Below are 21,973 nucleotides of genomic sequence, written 5' to 3'. Positions count from 1 at the left end.
TTTACCCCATTTAGAAAATAATCAATGCCTCTATTCTTCCTACCAAGGTGCATGATCTCACACTTTCCCACATTGTACTCCATCTGCCACTTCTTTGCCCACTCTCCTAACCTATCCATATCCTTCTGCAGCCCCCTGCCTCCTCAATGCTACCTGTCCATCTACCTATCTTTGTATCATCTGCAAGCTTAGCCAAAATACCCTCAGTTCCTTCATCTCGATCGTTGATGTATAAAAGTGAAAGGTTGGTGGTTCCAACACTGAGCCTTGTGGTGCACCACTTGTCATGGGCTGCCATCCTGAGAAGGACCCTTTTATCTCCACTCTGTTTTCTGCCTGACAGCCTAGCTTCTATCCATGTTAGTACTTTGCCTGTAACACCATGGGCTTTTATCTTACTCAGTAGCCTCCTGTGTGACACCTTGTCAAAGGCCTTCTTGAAGTCCAGGTAGACAACATCCATTGGCTTTCTTGGGTCTAACCTGCAGATTTTGTCGGGCATGACCAACCCATGATGAAACCATGCTAAATTTGCCTTATTTTGCCAACCCTTCTAAGTATTCAGAAATTTCATCCTTCATGATGGATTCTAGGACCTTACCCAAGACTGAGGTTAGGCTAATTGGTCTGTAATTTTCCATTTTCTGCCTTACTCCCTTTTTAAACAGGGGTGTTACATTTGCAATTTTCCAGCCCTCTGGCACCCTCCCTGGCTCTAGTGATTCCTGAAATATCACTATTGATGTCTCCACTATCTCTTTAGTTATCTCCCTTAGAACTCTGGGTGCTGTCCATCTGGTCCAGGTCATTTATCCACCATCAGGCCATTGTTTCTCAAGCACCTGTTTCTTGGTGATGGCCACCATACTCAACTCTGTCCCCTCATTCTCCCAAATCTTTGTTAAATTACTTGTATCTTCCACTGTGAGGTTCTCCACTACCTATGCCCTCACTTAAAAAAGGAATGCTCATCTAAAGTGTTCACAAGTAGTCGCAGGTTGTTTTTCATTTAAAAAAAGTTCACCATGAGCTCATTGTTCTATTGATTGGAGGAACCACCATCAGTGTTTTTCAAGGCTCTCGACTCTTGCTATTCGCTGAAAACATTGAACAATTGAATAAGAATTGAGAAAATGCAGCATGTTTTCTCAGTTAGTGGTAGTAATGAGCAAAAATGGTGAACTTGACTGAGAGATCTATGGCAGATTCTTGTCTTTTTCTAAAAGGATCTTTTTGAAGCCTCTTCAGGATTTAGTTACTGTAGTGTCTTATCCAGTATGGTCCCGAATGTAAAACTTTATCACATTTCAGATTCACTCAAAATTAATTAACACTACTGTTGTGATTTTTTTACAACCTGAATTCAATTTGGTACAGTCTTTGGTGACTAATTGTTTGACATAAATGTCCTTGCATCGAGTCCAGGGCTTACTATGACAGTGAATAATTGCATTAAGCCCGTTTGTGTTCACCTTGACTTTTATACAGTGGTGATGATAATTCACCATGTTATTTGATGAAAGGTCATCCACATCCTCATTGTGAGTATAACACAGTAGGAAGGATTGTACTCTGACTTAACATAAAAAGCATATAAAGTAGGAGCAGGAGTAGGGCATTTGACCACTTGAGCTTGCTCTGCCATTCAATTTGATTTGTTTAGCCCTTGAACTTTATCTAACTTCTTCTTGAAAACATTTAATGTTTTGGCTATGCGCATTTTCTATGGCAGAGAATTCTATAGGCTCATCATTCTCCAGATGTAGAAATTTCTCCTCATCTCAGTCCTAAATGACCTATCTGATATCTTCAGACTATGACTCCTGGTTCTGAACTTGGTCAACAGAACATTCTTCCTGCGTTTAATATGCCTAGTCATATTATAATTTTATAGGTTTCTATGCGATACCCTCTTCATTCTTCTAAACTCAAGTGAATGTAGTCCCCAACAATCCTGTCTCTCATTCATCAGCCCTGCTATCTATGCAGTCAGTCTGGTAAATTTTGGTGTATTCCCTCCATATCCAGAACATCCTTTCTTAGATAAGGCAATCAAAACTGCACAATATTCCAGTTGGGGTCTCACGAGGGCCCTGTACAATTTTCAGCATGATATCCCTACTCCTGTACCCGATTCTTCTCATTATGAAGGCCAACATACCATTTGGTATCTTCACTGCCTGCTGCAACTGCATGTTTACTTTCTGTGACTGGTGACACCCAGGTCTCCCTCTTTCCCAATCCATCACCATTCAGAAAATTATCTGCCTTCCTGATTTTGCTGCAAAAGTAGATAACCTCACATTTATATACTTTATTCTGACTTGCATTTACTCACTCACTCAACCTGTCCAAATCACACTGAAACATCTCTGCATTCACCTCACAATTCACCCTCCACCCAACTGTGTCATCTGTAAACTGGGAGATATTACATTTAGTTCCGTCATCTCAATCACTAATATATGTCGTAAATAGCTGCGTTCCAAGCACTGTTCCCTATGGTACCCCACTAGTCACTTATCTATTCATAATCTTTGTACTCTGTCTGCTAACCAGTTGTCTATCCACATCAGTACACCATCCCTAATCACATGTAATTTACTTTATCATGCTAATCTCTGAGGATTATTAAACCTTGAGGATTATTTGCCTTTAATCTTAGTAATTTCCCCAACACCATTTCCCAGCTAATACTGATTTTCTTCGGTTTAACTCTTTCACTGGACCTTGTGTTCCCCAGTATTTTTTTTGGAATGTTATTTGTGTCCTCTTTTGTGAAGACAGATCCAAAACATGAAATAATTGGCCTACTGTCTCACTGTTCTCCACTTTAACATCCCTGTTTCTCCCAGCAAGGAATCTACATTGTCTTCACTAATCTTTTTCTCCTCACAAGCTTCAATAACCACTTTGTATGTTCCTGGCAAGCTTATTCTCACACTCCCTTTTCCCCCTCTTAATCAATCCCTTTGTTCTCCTTTGCTGAAATATAAACTGCTCCCAACTGGGTGGTCTGCTTTGTTTGGCCAGTTTGTCTGCCCCCTCTTTGGACCTAATGCTATCCTTAATTTACCTTATTAGCCTTGGTGAGGCCACCTTCCCAGTTTTCTTTTTGTGTCTGAGTGGAATGAATAACTGTTGTATTTCCTCCAAGTGCTCTTTCACTGTTTGGTATCTTAACAAAAAATTCTGTCATATTGTGGTCACTCTTTCCCAAGTGGCACCACACAATCCTCTTGCCAATTGTTCCTTTCTCATTACACAACACCAGACTAGGAGGTCGTTCTCTAGTTGGTTCCTCACCATATTGATCTATTTCATCCTATACACATTCCTGGAATTTCTCTTATACAGTTGTGTTGCTGATTTGATTTGACCATGGGAATTAACGGTTTGGGCACTTCACTACAATAGAATTGTTTTTCAATTTGATTAGTAAGAGTTTGGTTTGTTGGCATAATAAAATTAGTAAGAACAATGCAAGTTACTGTAGTATATGGCATTGCAACTTGAAATAAAAGCTAAAGTAATAACTCACTCGTTATTTTCTGTTCTCTTTCCCAGAATTTAACGTATGAAATCATCCTTACACTAGGACAGGCATTTGAAGTGGCATACCAGCTTGCATTGCAAGCCCAGAAACCTGCTCAGAAGTCCTTTCTCACAGCTGAGCCAGAGTCAGAGGAAATGAGGTCATCTAAACCAGTTCCTAAACCACGATCCAGCATGAGAAAATCTACTGTAAGTACCCATAAATCCTTGTGTGTTCAGGATGGAGTTCAGCCTTTTGTACATTGAATACATACAGTATGAAAGTTGACTGAACATTTTCGTTGAGAGCCGTGACATTGAGGAAAACAAATTTATGGTTACACTTTTTAACCGTTCAGCAGCATACCCTGAATGACTGAAACAGATAAAACAGTGTATTTTTCAAATTCATTCAGGAGATGTAGGCTTCACTGGCTTTGCCAGCTCTTTCTGCTAGTCTCTAATTGCCCTGGAGAAGATGGTGATGTGTGCTGTCTTCTTGAACTGCTGTTGTTCATAGGGTATAGGTATGTCTACAATGCTGTTTGGAAGATAATTCCATGATGTTGACCCAGCAACAGGAATGGCAATTTTTTTTCCAAGTCAGGATTGCGAGCCGCTTAGAGGAGAATTTGCATGGGATAGTGCACGGTGTATTTGCTGCCCTTGACCTTGCATTTGGTCGTGGTCATGGTTGCGGGTTTGGAAGTTCTGTCTGTGATGTCATTACGAACTTCTGTAGTGTGTCTTGTGAATAGTACACACTGCTGCTACTGAATGTCAATGATGAAGTGGACATGGTACCAGTCAAACAAACTGATTGTCCTGGAAGGTGTCAAGCTTCTGAAGAGTTGTTGGAGGTGTACTTATCCAGGCAAATGGAGAATATTCCATCACACTCTTGACTTGTGCCTTGTAGGTGGTGGATAGGCTTTGGGTAGTAAAGTGAATTGCTCACTGCACAATTCCCAGCCTCTCAACTGCTCTTTGTGCCACAGCTGCTGAGTTTCTCCAGCAGTTTCAATTTTTGTTTCCAATCTCCAGCATCCACAAGTTCTTTATTTAATTCTGGTTAAATTCTATCTTGTTTGAGATGGTGATTGCCTGGCACTTGCATGTCACAACTATGGTTTCTGAGTAAGGCGAGCCAGATGACAAAGATGAGAATGTTGCAGTCTTGGGGGAGAGTGTGGTGGTACAGGATCACCATAGTCTGTCACACGTTAGAACCTTAAATACACCATAAAATACCTGAACTATAAGATGACTTAACAAAGTTGGTGAAATTGAGAATTGCTGAAGAAGAATATTACATTAAAAATATTACTTCAAGTTTTAAATCGAGTTAGATTCTCACCAATGACCTTGTAGTATGATTTTCTTTAATATTAGTAAAGAGCAATATAATTTTCTAAACACACAAGATGTCAGCAAAATGTTTCTGTACAGTGGCAATTCTTCCTGGTTTGTTGGGATGAAAGTTGACACCACTCAGTAGTTATTGTTTTAAACCAGAAATAGAGGTAGAGTAGTTTAGAACCTCAACATTTGTTTGTTGTAAGGTGCCTTTGATAGAAGATAAAACGTCTGCTTGTAGACTGTGCCAAGTAACAGCTAGTCAAAGTTCCAGACTTGAAATAAGATATTTTACAAGAATCACATCTCTCATCTTAATTTATAGAAATCTTTTCCACAGATATAATGAAATGGCTTCAGTTATTTTTTTAGAAAGTGAGCAGATTCTGAAAAACGTGAGCACGCTTAAAATATCTGTCATAACATTGAATGAATGATTTATTGTCATGTGTCTTACGACAAGAAGAACATTAAAATATAACGAAAAGCTTTTCCAATTTTGCCATGATCTGGCGCCACTTCGAACAATTTGAGAGTACGGTGGAAGAAAAAAAGCAAAGGTAAAGCTTGGAGAGAGTTCTGTGCTGTTATTTGTATAATGCATTATGGTGGGCAGTATTTGGATTAATGAATCAATAAGTTCAACAAATGTATTTTTCTGCTGATCTGAAAGTGGTGACCTGGCTGACTTTTACAGAATACTGTAACTGGTTCACTAATGACTCTGCTGTCGTTTCTTACCAAATGAACTAGGTGCAGCCACCTAACAGCAGATGCTATTACTGTCACACGTGCACTACTCACAGGCCTTCGCATCCGCTTCTCCCGCTTCATTCGTTCAGCCAAGGAGTCCAGGTTTTTCTCTCTCTATATATTTGTATATCTATTGCTGTTTCTATCTAGTGTTCGTTCTTACATTCTCATTCATTCATGGCTGCCACCCACATTAAAGTATGCATCAAAAATTTTCATTACTACGAGATACATTTCCATAGTCTGTACTCTCTAATGTACGTCTTAACAGTTCTGAAAATAAATATATTTATTACGAAATACTGTTTGTATCTGTGGTGTTCAATTTGGAGCATTTATGTTTGGAGACAAAGCAAACTAAAACAGAATATCAAGATTTGAATGTGTGCTTGAATCATTTCAAAATTTAACTGCAGTCTTTCCCAAATGAAGGCATGGAAATTCTTTGTGATTAGAAGAATTAAATTATGTAGCCTTAGAAATTAGAGCACTGAAGGAGTTCAGCATGCTGGGGCTGGTTCTTCAACCACAGCTTCTTCCGACATCTCTTTTAATTCTTCCTTTTCAATTTAAGTAATCATTCCACGTGGCATTTCAGAGCCAAGGTTAATTTCCTCATTTTCAGTCTGCATTCCTATAGTGAAACTTTAGTTCAAATAGATCAGAATTCTAGTTGCCAGCAACACAAAAGAATAAGATGATTTTCATGAAAGGTTAGTCCACATGTAACTTAGCGATACTGTTTATACATTTTAAAAGTAACTTTTAGGGGGTCTTGGAAGCAGGCATTGTGTTTTGGAACTGTTTTAAATCTAAAGTAAATTCTGTGAAATTTATTTATGAACATCTAATTATTGAAACACAAGAATAGTGAAAAGCACATAGACTCATGTGGTTTTATGAATTTTCATTTACATCTATGACCAATGGAAAAATAATAAAATATGTGCAACAATTCTTTTAAAACTATTTAACCATACTTACCAAATGCTTCGAACTCCCTACTCAGTACTTGCATGCCTTTTAAGTGTCCAGCTAGACCCATGGTTTTGGGGCAATTAGTCCTTAGGACTGCAAGCAAATCCTTGTCTCTGTGTTGATTTGAATATGACAGGTGAATCAGCGTGCTTCTGAATTTGATCGATCTTTGATTTTTCAGGGGATGTTCATTGGTTAGGTCGCTGTTGGAATATTGCGTGCAATTCTGGTCTCCTTCCTATCAGAAAGATATTGTGAAACTTGAAATGGTTCAGAAAAGATTTACAAGGATGTTTCCAGGGTTGGAGGATTTGCACTATGGGGAGAGGCTGAACAGGCTGGGGCTGTTTTCCCTGGAGCGTCAGAGGCTGAGGAGTGACCTTATAGGGGTTTACAAAATTATGAGGGGCATGGATAGGATAAATAGACAAAGTACTTTCCCTGGGGTGAGGGAGTCCAGAACTAGAGGGCATAAGTTTAGGGTGAGAGGAGAAAGATATAAAAGAGACCTAAGGGGCAACTGTTTCACACACAGGGTGGTTACTGTATGGAATGAGCTGCCAGAGGAAGTGGTGGAGGCTGGTACAATTGCGACATTTAAGAGGCATTTGGATGGGTATATGAATAGGAAGGGTTTGGAGGGATATGGGCCAGGTGCTGGCAGGTGGGACTAGATTGGATTGGGATATCTGGTCAGCATGGACGGGTTGGACCGAAGGGTCTGTTTCCATGCTGTACATCTCTGTGACTCTATGATAGATCCTCTAAAGTAAAAGTAAGCTACTGTAACAAACATCTACAGAAGCGCTTTTACTACTTTGGTGCAGTTCTTTGCAAACACTGGCTGGTCTTTGATTCTACTGAAACTAGAAATTAATCATTACCAGGACTTACTTCAATGTTCACAATCTAAGTGGTAGTAGACAGTGTTGTTGTTCCTTGCACTCATTACCCACCAATAAGGGCATGGGTGTGACTAACTTGAGCTATGATATATCTAGCCACTTCCATATGGAATAACTTCTATTAACAGAGTTTGATTCCCCAGTATTTGACACAATACTTAAATAACTGTACAGGCGTGTTAATATATTTCTATCCAACTGTCATAACTTCCTAAATTGAACTTAAATAGCCAAACCACAAAAACCCTCTCTGATGTCACTCAGAGTTAATCTGGGAAGGGAGGGTTCAATGGGAAATGGATTTTGTGACTTGTCTTTATCAGAACCAAAGAAAAATGGCTGTTACATTAATTTCAAATTAGTTTTTGTTCCACACAAAAGAAAATCAAATGCTGCGACCTATCCCTCATATGCCAAGAGCATTTTTTGGCTTTTAAAGATTCAGTGGACCCTGGGGAGGGGGGGTATATTTGTATACCAATGACCCTTTGTAGCCAGCACTAGATATCAGTCTCACAAGCTTTAAATAAACATTGTAAAATTGATGGAGACAACTGTAGCTGAACCTTTGTTTGAAGTTTGTCTCTCAGTCCAAGGGATTTTAATCTATTGGTCAATTCACAGGTGTTGAAGCGTAAGTGTACTTTAAATGGGTTATCCTTAAAAATCTGCACTATCGATTGTGGAAAATAGCATTCTATTCTCATACACTCTTTCTTTTTGCCAGCTGTAATTTCCTCTTCAAACCCCCTCAACTTACTGTATTTAATCTGGTTCTCATTTGAAGGATTCATCTGACATGCGTTATTAAACGCTCGTTTTTTGGTTCATCAAAATTTCCCTCTCACTCCTCACCCAAGAGGCTCAAAATTTGGCTCCGTTACATTTTGCCTTATTTATAAATATCTAACCTGTGCCTCAAACATTTTTTTCTTAAAGATCATCTATTGTTTGACTATAGTTTTTCCTAAAAGTCTCTGGTTCTATTTTACCGTGTCTATTTTACCTATCTCATCATATTAAAATTAATCTTCTAATTTGGAAATTATATGCTGTCTCATTCCTTGGTCTTTTCCATAACTTTTTTTTAATCTTTGCATGGGATTATTCTTACATGGGCATCACTGACAAGGCTGGTATTTGTTGTCCATCTCTATTTGCCACTGAACTGATTGAGTCCCTTGGACAAATCAGACAGCAGTCCAGAGTCAAAGACATTTCTGTGGAAATGGAATCTCATGTAGGTCAGACCAGGTAAGGATGATAGATTTTCTTCCCTAAAAGGATGTTACTGAACCAGGTGGGTTTTACAATAATGGGCAATGATTATATGGTCACTATTAGACTAGCTTTTTTAATGCTAGATGCTATTGAATTCAGACTTAACCATCTGCCTTGCTAGGATTTGAACTGATGTCTGAAGATATTAGCTCAGAGTTCTTGATTTGCCAGTCCCGTGATACTACCACTCTGCCACTGTCCTTCCATAATCTAAAGCCTAAATCTTATGCACTTCAATCAAATCACTCCTCATCCTTCTAAACGTAAGTGGAAGCCAGCCCAAAGTCACACAACCCATTAAGAGAAAAATATTCTCCTCATCTCTAAAGGGTGACACCTAATTTTAAAGCTATACCCTGGTTCTGGATTAACCCATGAAGAAAACACCCTTTCCATAACTACATGGTCAGGATCATTCAGATTCTTGTGCACTTCAATCTAATTACCCCTCACTCTTCTAAACGTAGGTGGAAGCCAGCCCAACTTGTCCAAACTATCCTCATAAGACAACCTATTCACTCCAGATATCAATCTAGTCACCTTTTTTAAGAGAATTGAAAGCAGTTCAGAGAAGGTTTAATAGATGAGCACCTGGAATAAAGAGGTTATTGCTGAAGTCTGTGATTTGCTTGAAACGTACAAGATCCTGAGCATCTTGAGAGAATAGAATCAAGAACTAGGGAATCACTGTTTAAAAATCAGGAATCATCCAATTAAAACATAAATAAGGCAAAAACAAAGTCCTCAGAATTGTGAATCTCTTCCTATAAAGTTGATGTAAATAAAATTCTTGAATATTTTTATTATAGAATTGGATACATTCTTGGTGAAAGAATAGAACTAGTAGAGTTGATTGGGGTAACCAGTGGATGTAGTTTATTTGGATTTCAGAAGGTTTTCAACAGAGTCACACATAAGTGATTACTGTATAAAATTAAAGCACGTGGAATTGGGGGCAATGATTGAGATGGATAAAAAATTGTTTAGCAGACAGGAAACAGTAGGAATAAATGAGTCATTTTCTGAATGGCAGACAGTGAATAGTGGGATACCACAGGGATCAGTAGTAGAACCCCAGCTATTCACAATGTATATTCATAATTTAGTTAAGGGAGCTATCTACAATATCTCAAAATTTGCAGGTGACGCAAAGCTGGGTAGAAGGGTGAGCTGTGAGGAGGATGCAATGATGTTGCAATCTGATTTGGATAGGCTGAGTGAGTAGGCAAATGCATGGCAGATGCAGTACAACACAGTGGATAAATGTGATATTATCCACTTAAATGGCAAAAACAGGAGAGCAGAGTATTATTTGGCTATAAATTGAGGGGAATGTTCAATGAGACCTTGTGTACCCGTTGCTGAAAGTAGGTATGCAGGAGGCAGTGAAGAAGGCAAATTATTGTATATTCTTCATAGATAGAAAATCTGAATAGAGGAACAAGAATATCTTATTGCAGTTGTACAGAGCATCGGTGAGGCCACACCTAGAATATTGTGCCATTTGAGTCTCCTTACGTGAGGAAGGATGTTCTTGGTACAGAGGGCATGCAGTGAAGGTTTACCAACTACATTCCTGGGATTGCAGGACTGGTGTATGAGGAGAAGGTGAGTTTATTAGGATTGTCTTCACTGGAATTTAGAAGAAATGGGGAAATCTATCAGGCCCAGACAGCTTAGATGTAGGAAGGATATTCCCGAAGGTTGGAGAGTTCAAACCAGGGCCATAGTTTAAGGATAAGGGGTAAACATTTTAGGACTGAGATGAAGAGAAATTTCTTAACTTAGAGAACAGTGAGCCTGTGGAATTTATTACCACAGAAAGTGATTGAGGCCAAAGCTTGTAATTTTAAGGAGGACACAGGTATAATTCTTGAGGCTGAAGGTTCCAAGTGATAATGGGGGGAAGGTGGCAGTCGGGTTATTGAGCTCGACGATCAGCCATGATCTTATTGAATGATGGAGCAAGATCCAAGGAGTCGAGTGGTCTAATCCTGTTCCTTGTTTGTAAATACCACCTGCTCTGTTCAGACAACAGTTCCGAAGGGGAATCAGAACAAGTACGCTGCACTAAAGCATTGTGGTGTTTGTAGTTCCTTCTCAGAACCATATTCTACAATATATTTTTCAGTATTGTAGTTCATTTTGATAAAGGAAAACTATATCTACAGAATTCAGTTCTCATTTTTGGGGAAAAGTCCCATATGGAGTTGTAATCATTGCATTCCAACAGACAACTAAGTCTGCAGAAATTGCCTCAAGTGTTGCACAGAATAGTCTTGAAACACTTTAGTCTTCAACTATGTGTTTCTAAGCTTTTCATGTATATCTACTCCATATAGTAATGTACTGAAGGGATGTTGTTCATTATATATATTTTAATCACATTCAGTGCTGCTTTCCTATTGGTCATCTGTGAAAGTCTCAACTGGCAAATGGGACAACACCTACAGAAAGTCAGTCCCCAAATCTGTAGTTTGAAGAAGCCCTAATTTAAAACCGTATACGTTGCCAGCATGTCTCATTAGATTTGGATTGCTTGTTATTTGCACATCACAGAAACATTCTGCATTCCAGTATATTTTCATTTTCTCTCACATTTGTCTTGTCTTGCTTTTCTAGATTGACTCTATTGAGCAAGATGCTCAATCACATGGCAGTGTGGCATGGATATCAGACTCTAAGCAGGACTCCAAGAGGACAATCAGTACAAAGTATGAAACCACCATATTCTGACCACCTTCTGCTCCGACTTCTACTCCGTGCCTTTGCACTATGAATCTGTTCCACCTCTCCGCTTCCTAATGCGGTACTCAAAAGCTGCTTTCACTCTCTTACCCAGAAGGAAACTTGTACTTGTGTTTCCTGTGCCGTACTGTATTATTCAACAATAGCTGCCTTCAGACATCCTGGGGATCTTCAGCTACTTAAAAAAAGAAGCTCTGAAATTTACTTGGAAATCTTATTCCATGCCTGAACTTTGAAATAGTCTAACTTCCCAACACTGTGAGCTATTGCACTGTTAATTAATCCACCCAAATGCTACTAAAAGGCATATGTAAATGTTGCATGCATTATTACTTGGACTTGTTGCATCTTCTTCCAGAACCACAGATCTCAGTAGATACTAATGATTGGATGTTTCTACTGATGGATCTAATGTGCTTTTTTAACACATTGCATTTCTTTTAACTTTGTTTCTTAAACACTGATTTAAGCAATTTTTTAACTCGTGCCTCATCTGAGCTATCTTGCTGTTTGGTTAATTCCAAACTGATTAAAGAAGGATGGAGTTATGGTTTAGCCAAATTGGCTTAAATTAATATAAAGGAAATTTCATTTGTGTTGTAATTTTTTAAGAGTTTCTACCACACAAAAAGAATCAAGATTTCTCTAGTTTGTTTTATTGACCAAGAAAGGCTAAATGACTGCAACCAGATTGGCCGCACAATTTTTAAAAATAATTTTTACTTCAGAATGCAGCACGTCTAAAAGAATTGATGTTTTTAGGAAGGTTACTTTGACACATGTTTAGACATGTGCCATTTAGCATTTTTAAGTAATCAAATTAGAGCGTTTCTCTACTTTTTCAGTCCAGAATGATCAAATATATTGCCATTTCAGAGATTACATTGAGATTAACTATTTAACTCTAGTCTGTTTGTAACAGTTGCATTTTTGACGTCTATTGAATACTCTTTTTAATTCAGAGTTGTTTTATTCAAATTATGGATTTTTTTGGGCTAAGTTTCTACCTTATCATTTATGTGCTAAATTTAGGTTGTTGAATCATTCAGATTTTATGAAACACAAAAAAAACTTTGAAACATCTGTACCATTAGGATCATCTGCATTGGTTATTTTAGTAGAGCTTCTGTTCACTATTTACGTATACTGTGGACCTATGCAATTGCATGCTATCCATCAGTGTGTGGAATTATTGATTTTTCTTTACCATACTTTGTTTACCTTTTCTCAGAATTATTGCACGTGATATTTTATAACGTCAAACTTTTCAATTGTATTCTTGCCTTTCCACTTTTTATTGTGCTTAGAGGGCTTTACTTATCAAATGAACTGTGTTCTTTCATGGTCTGTAAATGAGGCTCTTAACAGCAATATTTCTTGCCTGCAGAGATTCCAAAACCTTCAAACTAATAACAAATCAGTCAAGATCTATACAGGAAGTAGATAACAACATATTTGTGCTGATGGAATGTCTGCATCTAAAATACTAATTTATGTTCTCAATAGTGATTATGACGATTTTAGTGCTTCCAGCAATTCCAGTTTTTGCTCGATTTGCACCATCTTCACTGTCTTATTTTTCTTTATCTAATGAAATGTTGGGTAAATCGAAAGATAAAGTGATATTGCATTTCAGGATTTGAGAAATGCTGACCATTGTAACAGCATTTTGAAAATATTCTTTGCACCAGCTATGAATTTCTAATGGCAAGTTGATTTTTAAAAGAGATTCGGTAACTTTTAGCAGGCTGTTATGATAATAGCTTAATAACAGTTGCAGTTTGCAATAAGCTTAATGTAATTATCTTATTACAATAGTACCTTTCTATAAATATAGTGTCCACAAGCTTTTGCATAAATATTAAGAGTGTACAGGAACATCACCTACTGGATGCTATTAGATATGGCTATGCATTCATGTTATCTAAATGATGGATGGCTATTGAATAGAAAATTTTCCAATGTGATGTTCTGTTTTGTACCCAGAAATAACACATTTGGTAATGTTGCATTTACAAAATATGTTGGAATCTTTTGCAGCAGAGGCAGAGCAAAGAAGCCTCTTGAACGATTTCTAACCTGCCTTTAGCACTAAGAGCAACCTAGTCAGGTGCCAGCAACACCCTTTTTAATTTGTGGTTCACTGCCTCTCATTGATCTCTGCAGCTGTCAAGAATGCTAACTGCTCCATTTTTCCCTATCCTTTCTTTCATAACATTATGACTCCTTTGCAGGTGACTTAAATGATTTCTGTTCCTATGTCCAAAATGTGCGGTGAATAGGTATGCCTCAGACTCTCTTACGATCAGTTACACAGCAATATAAATGTACAACCTTTTTGATAACATTATTATTCTGCTGTCATGGTTGATTCAAAGTCTACAGCTTTCCTTTCTGACTGGTGACTTAATAATATCTGCATAACCAAAGTCATCTCACCATCAGCAAAATATTAGCAATTCATATTGGATTTTGCCAGCTATAGCTTTCATACTGAACCCAGCTATTTGTTCAGGCTGAATCTGGTATCCAAACTGGGGTTGGCCAGCATGATCTGTTGCATCATCATCCTCTGATTTGTTAATTTGGTAATTATTGTCTTCACTGACATATTTCCATACATCCAAATCCCATCCTTAAAAAAGAAAATAAATCCATAACTCTAAGATCCCTAGCCTTTCTAGCAAAATATTCCATGAACCACTCATGTCAGGATGCTTATAATCCAGATTATTTTCTCGGTCCTCTTTCTACTTTGAATTTAATTTAGTCTTGTTGCATCCTTTGAGTGATTTTCTCCAGCCATATTTTAAAACCACTGGTTTATTTTCCTTGATTCTAGATTATGGCTAATCAGAAAATAATTTTTCATTCACCTTGATTCTGGTCTCTAGATTTCCAAATCTCCCTGCATCAGAAGCTACTTAGTTCCGTCACTGTACATTTGGTTCTGACTTCAACCAATCTGTGCTCATTGCTCACCTCTCTGCTTTGTAAAATACTTTGAGATGTTCTTTTGTTTGAGTGGAGATATAAATGTTATACCTGTAAATATTTTGCTACATCAATGTTTTGGCATCTACGATTCATTCAAACTTCTGTTGGATCCCTGAAAATTGAATATTGAATTCTGACTGGATTATGGTGTGTCAGAAATTTAACCTTGAATTACCTCAGCAAGGGCGTCAAATACAATTTGTCAAATAATCGAACAGTGCTTTTCTATTGGAGGATATCTCCAAGTATTGTACAGATCAGGATTTATCAAATGTTTGAATTCAATAATATCCATACTAAATAACCAATTTGTATAATGTTACCATAAAATTAACTAGTTGGAGTTAGGTTGATCAGAACATAAAGATAGTCGTAAGAACTGAAAAAAAACTGTGGTTGATGTAAATCAGTAACAAAATTAGAAATTGCTGGAAAATTTCAGCAGGTCTAGCAGTATCTATGGAGAAAAATAAGAGTTCTGAGAAAGGGTCACTTGACCTGAAATGTCAATTCTGATTTCTGTCCACATGTGATGCCAGGCCTGTTGAGCTTTTCCAGCAATTTCTGTTTTTGTTGTTGTTTGTATTCAGTTACTTATCCATGTAAAAACAGAAGAGGAACTGAGTGGTCCACTGCTGCTCCAAATTTGTATTTTCAAGAGTAATCACATGCATCACCTTATAATCAATCCCTGCTTGATTTGATTAGGTTGTTTTAAGCTTAAACTGATTTGTTACATCACTGTGACTTAACGTCTAATGTTAGAGTAGAACAAGAGAAACTTAAGCTATAGGATTTAGTACATGACGAGTAAAGATCATTCAGAATAGGTAGACTGAAGCTCTTGTTGGACTTGAGTAGATTTTTGTAATTAAAAGTCATCAGATACATAGTTAGAAAGGAAAGATGAAGAGTGCAAAATCTACTGAAAAGCTAATTTCAAATTCACACTAGTTACCAGATGCGCAATGTTGAACTATTATTTGTTTTTTATTTTCCTTAAGGAATGAGAGGCTAGTTCCAGCATACTGTGTGAAAATGGATTTGGTGTCAAATAGTGTCTTGCCTAATGAGATATTTTATATATGCAGATCCAGTAGCAGGAATAGTGAACGAGGCTAATAGCTAATTTAAATTCATCAAAGAGAATTCAAGGTTTAAAAAAATTACCTTAAAAAATAATTACATTAAAACATTGTAAGAACATTTATTACTACTGTATAATCATTAAGTTTGCAACTGCCTGAAGTAATGGGGAGACTTTATAAAAACGTTGCTATATTTTCAGGTAATTTTTTGCTTTAAAATAATTGGTTATACTATGCAAACTAAAGATGTGTACAAGTATATCTTTAGTTCCTCTGTTGAAATGCTTTTTAAAAGTTTTTCATTTCAGATTAAAAGCAAGATACCATTCCTGTACATAAAGGTAAAACTGTGGGGAAGAATATTTATTTATTATAAATCATATTGAAAAATAATAGATACATTATGAAAAAATTCCAAAGACCTGCAGATGCTAGGAATAGAAATAAAAACAGAAATTTCTGGAAAAGCCCAGCAGGTCTGGCAGCATCTGCAGAGAGAAAGGACATCTGAAGAAGAGTCACTCGACCCGAAACACTAACTTCCTGCTTTTTCTCCACAGATGCTGCCAGATCTGCTGGGTTTTTCCAGAAATTTCTGTTTTTGTTTCTAGATTCTAGTTTCTGTAAGTCTTTGGAACATTTTTCATAAAGTATCTATTACGTTAGCAGAATAGCTTTACACATGTTATCTGCTTGCAAGAGCAGAAATTGCTGGAAAAACTCAGCAGGTCTGCCAGTATCTGCAAAGAGAAAGGACATCTGAAGAAGAGTCACTCACTAACTTCCTGCTTTCTCTCCACAGATGCTGCCAGACCTGCTGAGTTTTTCCAGCAATTTCTGTTCTTGCAAGCAGATATCATGTGTAAAGCTATTTTGTGAACATTGGAAGTAAGATTTCGCGCTTGCAAGAAAGGGTAATAAGAAACAGAGCTGTGTGTGTGTCATTCATATATGCTATTTATAATAAAAAGTGCTTTGTTAGGGTCAGTTATTCACCAGTGAAATTTTGACATCTACAGATATTTTTAGCCTTTTCAACCTTAATATTATAAGTTTCATTCTAATTCAACCCCTTTAGTGGTGATAGTCAATCAAAGTAGTTTTATGCAAACTAGAACAATTATTAAATAGAAAACAAGTGACATCTAGACAGTTTTATTCTTTGAATTATTCAATTAGAAAGCCAGCCTTTTTTGTTATTGCTTCTTGGGATTGCAGCTTGTTTTCTAGCTCAAAGTACATTGCAAAGCCTAAATGATGAGGATCTAGGTGTTTCATCCATGAACTAATATTCACTATATCTGGATGATTCAATGCAAATCAGTAAGTAGAGCTTCAGTCTTGGTTTAGGTTAATGCTTGGGTATTGTGCAGTTTCATATTTATTACCCATCCTTGCTATAGTTGAATGACTTGCTAAACTCCTTAGAGGCCAATTAATTATCAGCTATAAAAGTGTTACACATAAACTTGATTTTTTTAAAAATTCTCACTTAAATTGCTTTGTGGGCTGTCATGGAGCTGATGCAACTTGGTATCCCTGGAATTGTCATCTGGTCAGAAATGTGAAGTGAAGACTTTTCCACTTGCTGCCCTTTCTTTGGCTCATCCCCTTCTCTCCGTACAGAGTGTAGCAGTTGTGTGAGCAGGTGCAAATACTGGACCATTGCACGCATGCATTCTTCAAATACATTTACCAGAGCTGAAAGGTTAATATTTAATAAACAGTTTGTTTTTCAGTTTGATTTTCTTGCATTGTATTAGTGTGTTACTGAAAATAGAATGAACTGAACTTGTGATCTTTATTACTTTGTTAAAAAAAAGTATCCAAAAACTAAAATTTAGTTTTTCACTGATGAAGCATGATTAAATACTAACTAATGACCAATAATAGGCAGTAATTAGATGTAAGGTAACATTTGACTCCAACCAGAACTGAAATTAGAAAGATGATGAGAGATAATTGTCCTTTGCCCTTTGAGTTGAGATTTCTTCGTGATACAGTGTCACCAATTCTTGGGTTGCAATGTCACTTAGAGGGAGTTTAAATTGGCAACCATTGTTTAAATTTGAAGGGAAGCTACCTACCTACTTTGAGAATACACTTGAGAATAAGCATTTGGAATTGAGTGTTTGTATAAGTATGTATATTACATAGCTATAGAGTCCATATCTCTCTCACTTTTGTAACTTAAGTTCATATTTTGAGTTAATTTGTCATGTTATTTTTCTTAAATTATCTACAAACATTTCTTGCAAAGCTTGTGCACATATGCTTGACTATTATGTCATTCTAATAACGATGTATGTTTTGTTAGTACATTTCTATACATAGTTTTTACTGATTCATGCACAGCTGGAAGCATTTGTTTCGTAAGGGAAGCTGAAGCTAAATTTCATTGAACTAAAGCTGGCATCCAAAACATAATTGAACTCTTGCACAAATATACTTAGTAACAACCTCTGTGTAATGCTGTAAAGCAGCAATACCTGGACTCTGAAATAACACAGTTTATTTACTTCTGACTTATTCAAGAAACTTGTTCTTGTCTATACGCAACAAAAATCTTATTTGAATCCTATTTGCAGCTGCACGTCATCATGTAGACCATGGATGTGTTCTGTTTAAATGTATATTTTAACATACAACTAACTTATAATTATTAATAGTTGCAGACTGGATTGTAAATTTTTAACTGTATAGGAGTGTGCTGCATTTTAATCATGGTATATTTGAAATTTGGAACTGTTTAATTTCTCCTGTTTCATGAAAATATTAATTGTCTGTGTTCCACTTTTATTTTCCCCTCTTCATTTAGTTGAGTCCCCCTCTTTGTGTAGTTATCCCATTTTTGCAGTTGAGGTAGTGGAATAATCTGCCTAGTTGTTACATGAATTAGCTTTATTTCTGCCCCTGTTTCTTGGCTTCCATTTATTCTTCTAATACCCCTTTATAATTGATATTACATGTTGGCTTAAAACCTTTTCATATATACTCTGAGTTGTTTAAAAATGCAGCAAAAGCATTCAAGCCTAAAAAGGGTCGTTTTCTCACCTTGCTTCTATGGAAACCAGTGTATTGTATTGATTATCTTAAATCTTCAACAACTTTTTTTGTGTACATTTTAAGTTTAACATCATCTCCATTTTATCTCTTTATTTTGACTCTATGTAGCTGAAACTCTGGGGTGAATGTATGTTTACTGGAAATGTGACAATGGGTGCCCCAGATCAACATGAGGGAGTGTTAAAACCATCCGAAAAACAGCATCCCATACCGATGGGAACATGGAACTGAAGTTCGCTTGTGTAGCAGTGGTTTCCACTTTCCTTGTAGAAGCACAACATCATAAAAGCATTTCTGGGACTTCTTCCTCAACAAGTGCTTAGATATGATCAAGAAATGTAGTTACTTAATCAAAGAAGGATCATTATGAACTTCGCTAATTTACCCTTTGTGAGGATGATGAAGTGGAGCAATCATCTTTAATCTGGCCGATAGCACTTCATCTTATGCAGCGGGAACCAATGATGTGCTCTGTCCCCAAAGCTTTAGTACATAAACTGTGACAAAAAGGATGCTTATGTTGGAACGTATTTTCATTAAATCATAGGTTTTTCACCTGTGCATTTTTCCTTCAACCCTTCAGCAAAACAATAGTAATTATGATCATTGGATTATTGGATTCCACAATGGCTGCTGTAGTATGGTTTTAGTGTGTTTGTCTAAGCTGCAGTGTTAACCTCCTTTTGGAAATGTGGTTATCAATCATTTTAATCTGCTAACATCTCAACTATTTTTTTTGTGTTCAAATTACTGTAATGTGCCAGCATTATTGCTACTTTTTTCGCATGGAAGAAGCTGTGGGATCAGAATCTTAAGTGTCTGGAAGCAGTGCTTTTTGCTTCAAGTAGCATCGTATTTTAAACTATGAACCTACATTCGAGTGAAGCCAAATGACACCAGAAGATACTTAGTTAAGCTATGAATGACTGGAAAGGATTTAAAGCAGTGCTTCTGTTCCACAGTAGGATGGTGTCCTTATCAGCCTATGCAAGATCAATTTACAAATGTGAAGAAAACATGTTTTCATGTGAGTTTTGGAGTTAAAGTTCAAGTAGTTTTAAGATATTCTGTTGAACATAAGATTCTGAACGGTACTTTGGGGTTAAGATTATGAATATGAAAGTGTCAGAATGCTGTTTTGTTTTCACAGGATAGCAGTAACAGGAAGAACAAGGCATTTTAATAAAGTAAATGAGGGGAATTAAACAATGCCATTTTTCTGTTGGAATTGTGGAATGGCACAAAAGGGATGAAATTCTATCTATTTATAATTTCATTGTGAGATTTAAAATATTATAAAACTGACTCACCCCCATATTTGTGGCCATTGTGTACAAATGTAAATTTAAGCATTTATGGAATTTTCATTCCGCTTCCCTGGGCCACTCCTTTGACTTGAGTATTTGAGTTGAACTAAAATGAATTCCAAATGGTTAAAACCAATCTCTGCTTTCATACTTGTGTCAACTTTTTAAAACTCCTTAGTTGCCACTATGCAACCTTCTACAGCCAAAAGAACAAAATTATATGATGGACAGCATGTTTTGTGACCGTGATCCCTATAGTTCTATGATTTCCTGATACAAAATTGATTTTGGAAAAGCACAGCCAGTCAGGCAGCATCTGAGGAACAGGAGAATCAACATTTCGAGCATAAGCTCTTCATCAGGATTTCTGATGACGGGCTTATGCTCGAAATGTCGATTCTCCTCTCAGATGCTCCCTGACCAGCTTTGTTATTCAGCAGCACACTCTTCAACTCTGATCTCCAGCCTCTGCAGTCCTCACTTTCTCTAGCAAAATTGATTTTGCAAAGGAGGCCGTTAGCAACCAACTGCCTCAGTGGTGAAATGTTCCATCATGCAGTATGCAAGATATATCCATATCAAGCCCCCACAACTTTTGCTTCCAAGCAAGTAAATGAGCTTGAATAAGTGGCAGCTCTGCACTGTAATCAGCACACAATGTTCATGTAATTTACTACTAGGATGTGCCAACCTATTTTGGGATACTTTGAGAAATTTGATTGCTGCCATTTTATGTAACAGCAAAATTGTTGGACAGTTATATTTCATTCAGCAAACAAATTTAATTGCTAATTCACACTGAGCAAGATATCATGCCATAAGATGGCATTTGATACAAAAGAGTGGCTCAGTGAAGTGGTTTTTCTGAGTATTCGAAAGATGTACAAATAACTAAGCAGTAGTATTTTTAATCTAACTTGGCTGCTTAAATAACTTGAGGGATTTAAAGATTGACAAACTGCTAAACTATTTTGTAGGGTTTTTTTAAAAGTTCTTTGTGACGGCTTGATTCTGTTTTGACTAATAATCTCATTAAAAGTGCACTAATGGGCAGGGGGTTTAGCTGCTTCACCTAATTTACAATCTGAGTATTATTTTACTGTTGTAAAATTAAATTTAAAAAGAAGATATTTTACTCTGGGTTGGGGCTGTGAATGCTGTGTAGACACTAAGCAGGGCTTATTGGTGTATATCTTGTTCCACATTTTCGACATTTCTGATGGTTAGCGTTGGATCTAATATGTACTGATGGGTGTTTATTACTTTACCAGTTCTGTATTGAAGTACTTGAAAGACATATTTCTCTGTGTATAAAGTTGTAGAGTCATGATCAGGTGTTGAAACTGGACATTTCATGGTACCAAACACTAGGATTGTTGTGCAAAAACTAGACTGACCTCATAACAATACAAGTTTGTAAATATACTTGGGCTTCCAGTCTGTTTTTGTTACTTCTTTTTACCATTATTTGTACAATTGGAAATCAGTGAATAAACAAACCTGAGAAAATGTTTGAATAAGTGTTTCATTTGGATCAAAATTAATAGATTTTTCTTTCCAGCATTGTCGTCATTTGTAATAAAGTTTAGAATTACTTTGTCCCATTTCAGAAGCCACAATTTTGAGATTAAGTCAGGTTGGTTTGCATTTTTCCATATAAGAAAGAACTAAATATCTCATAATGATTAGTAACCCCAATTTTCAGACCAGAATGCAACAAACGCAGATTTGGTCATCACTGTTACCAAAAATGTTGAAAGTTTAGCAAAGGTGAAGTTGTGTTCCAAGTGTATCAGTCTGAAATAATTTATGGATGCAAGGATCAAAACTATTTGAAGTCTATTAGTAGCCTACTTCAGCATTAGTTTTGGAAAAACTGTGAAAATAATCCAACTCTATTACATGATCCCAAACACACATTGAAAAATCAAGTGTTGCAGAGTGCAATACTTTTACAATG

General features: G+C 36.8%; 1 protein-coding gene across 15 annotated transcripts in view; it reads left to right on the top strand.

Annotated features, from left to right (window-relative positions):
- The window catches only part of LOC140467167 (ankyrin repeat and SAM domain-containing protein 1A-like), a 346,018-nt gene extending 324,496 nt beyond the window's left edge, over window positions 1-21,522 (top strand). For 9 of the 15 annotated variants that reach the window (XM_072563316.1, XM_072563319.1, XM_072563311.1 and 6 more), the window contains 3 exons: window positions 3,568-3,744; window positions 5,644-5,745; window positions 11,430-21,522. In XM_072563316.1, the coding sequence (XP_072419417.1) occupies window positions 3,568-3,744; window positions 5,644-5,745; window positions 11,430-11,543 (393 nt within the window). In that variant the 3' untranslated portion in view covers window positions 11,544-21,522. The remainder of the gene's footprint in view (window positions 1-3,567; window positions 3,745-5,643; window positions 5,746-11,429) is intronic. The other 6 variants (XM_072563318.1, XM_072563313.1, XM_072563312.1 and 3 more) reach the window with 4 other exon arrangements.
- Window positions 21,523-21,973: the final 451 nt, after the last annotated feature.

This window comes from Chiloscyllium punctatum, chromosome 45 (assembly GCF_047496795.1).
Source record: "Chiloscyllium punctatum isolate Juve2018m chromosome 45, sChiPun1.3, whole genome shotgun sequence".
Taxonomy (NCBI): Eukaryota; Metazoa; Chordata; class Chondrichthyes; order Orectolobiformes; family Hemiscylliidae; genus Chiloscyllium; species Chiloscyllium punctatum.
This window is presented reverse-complemented; position numbering and strand designations above follow the sequence as displayed.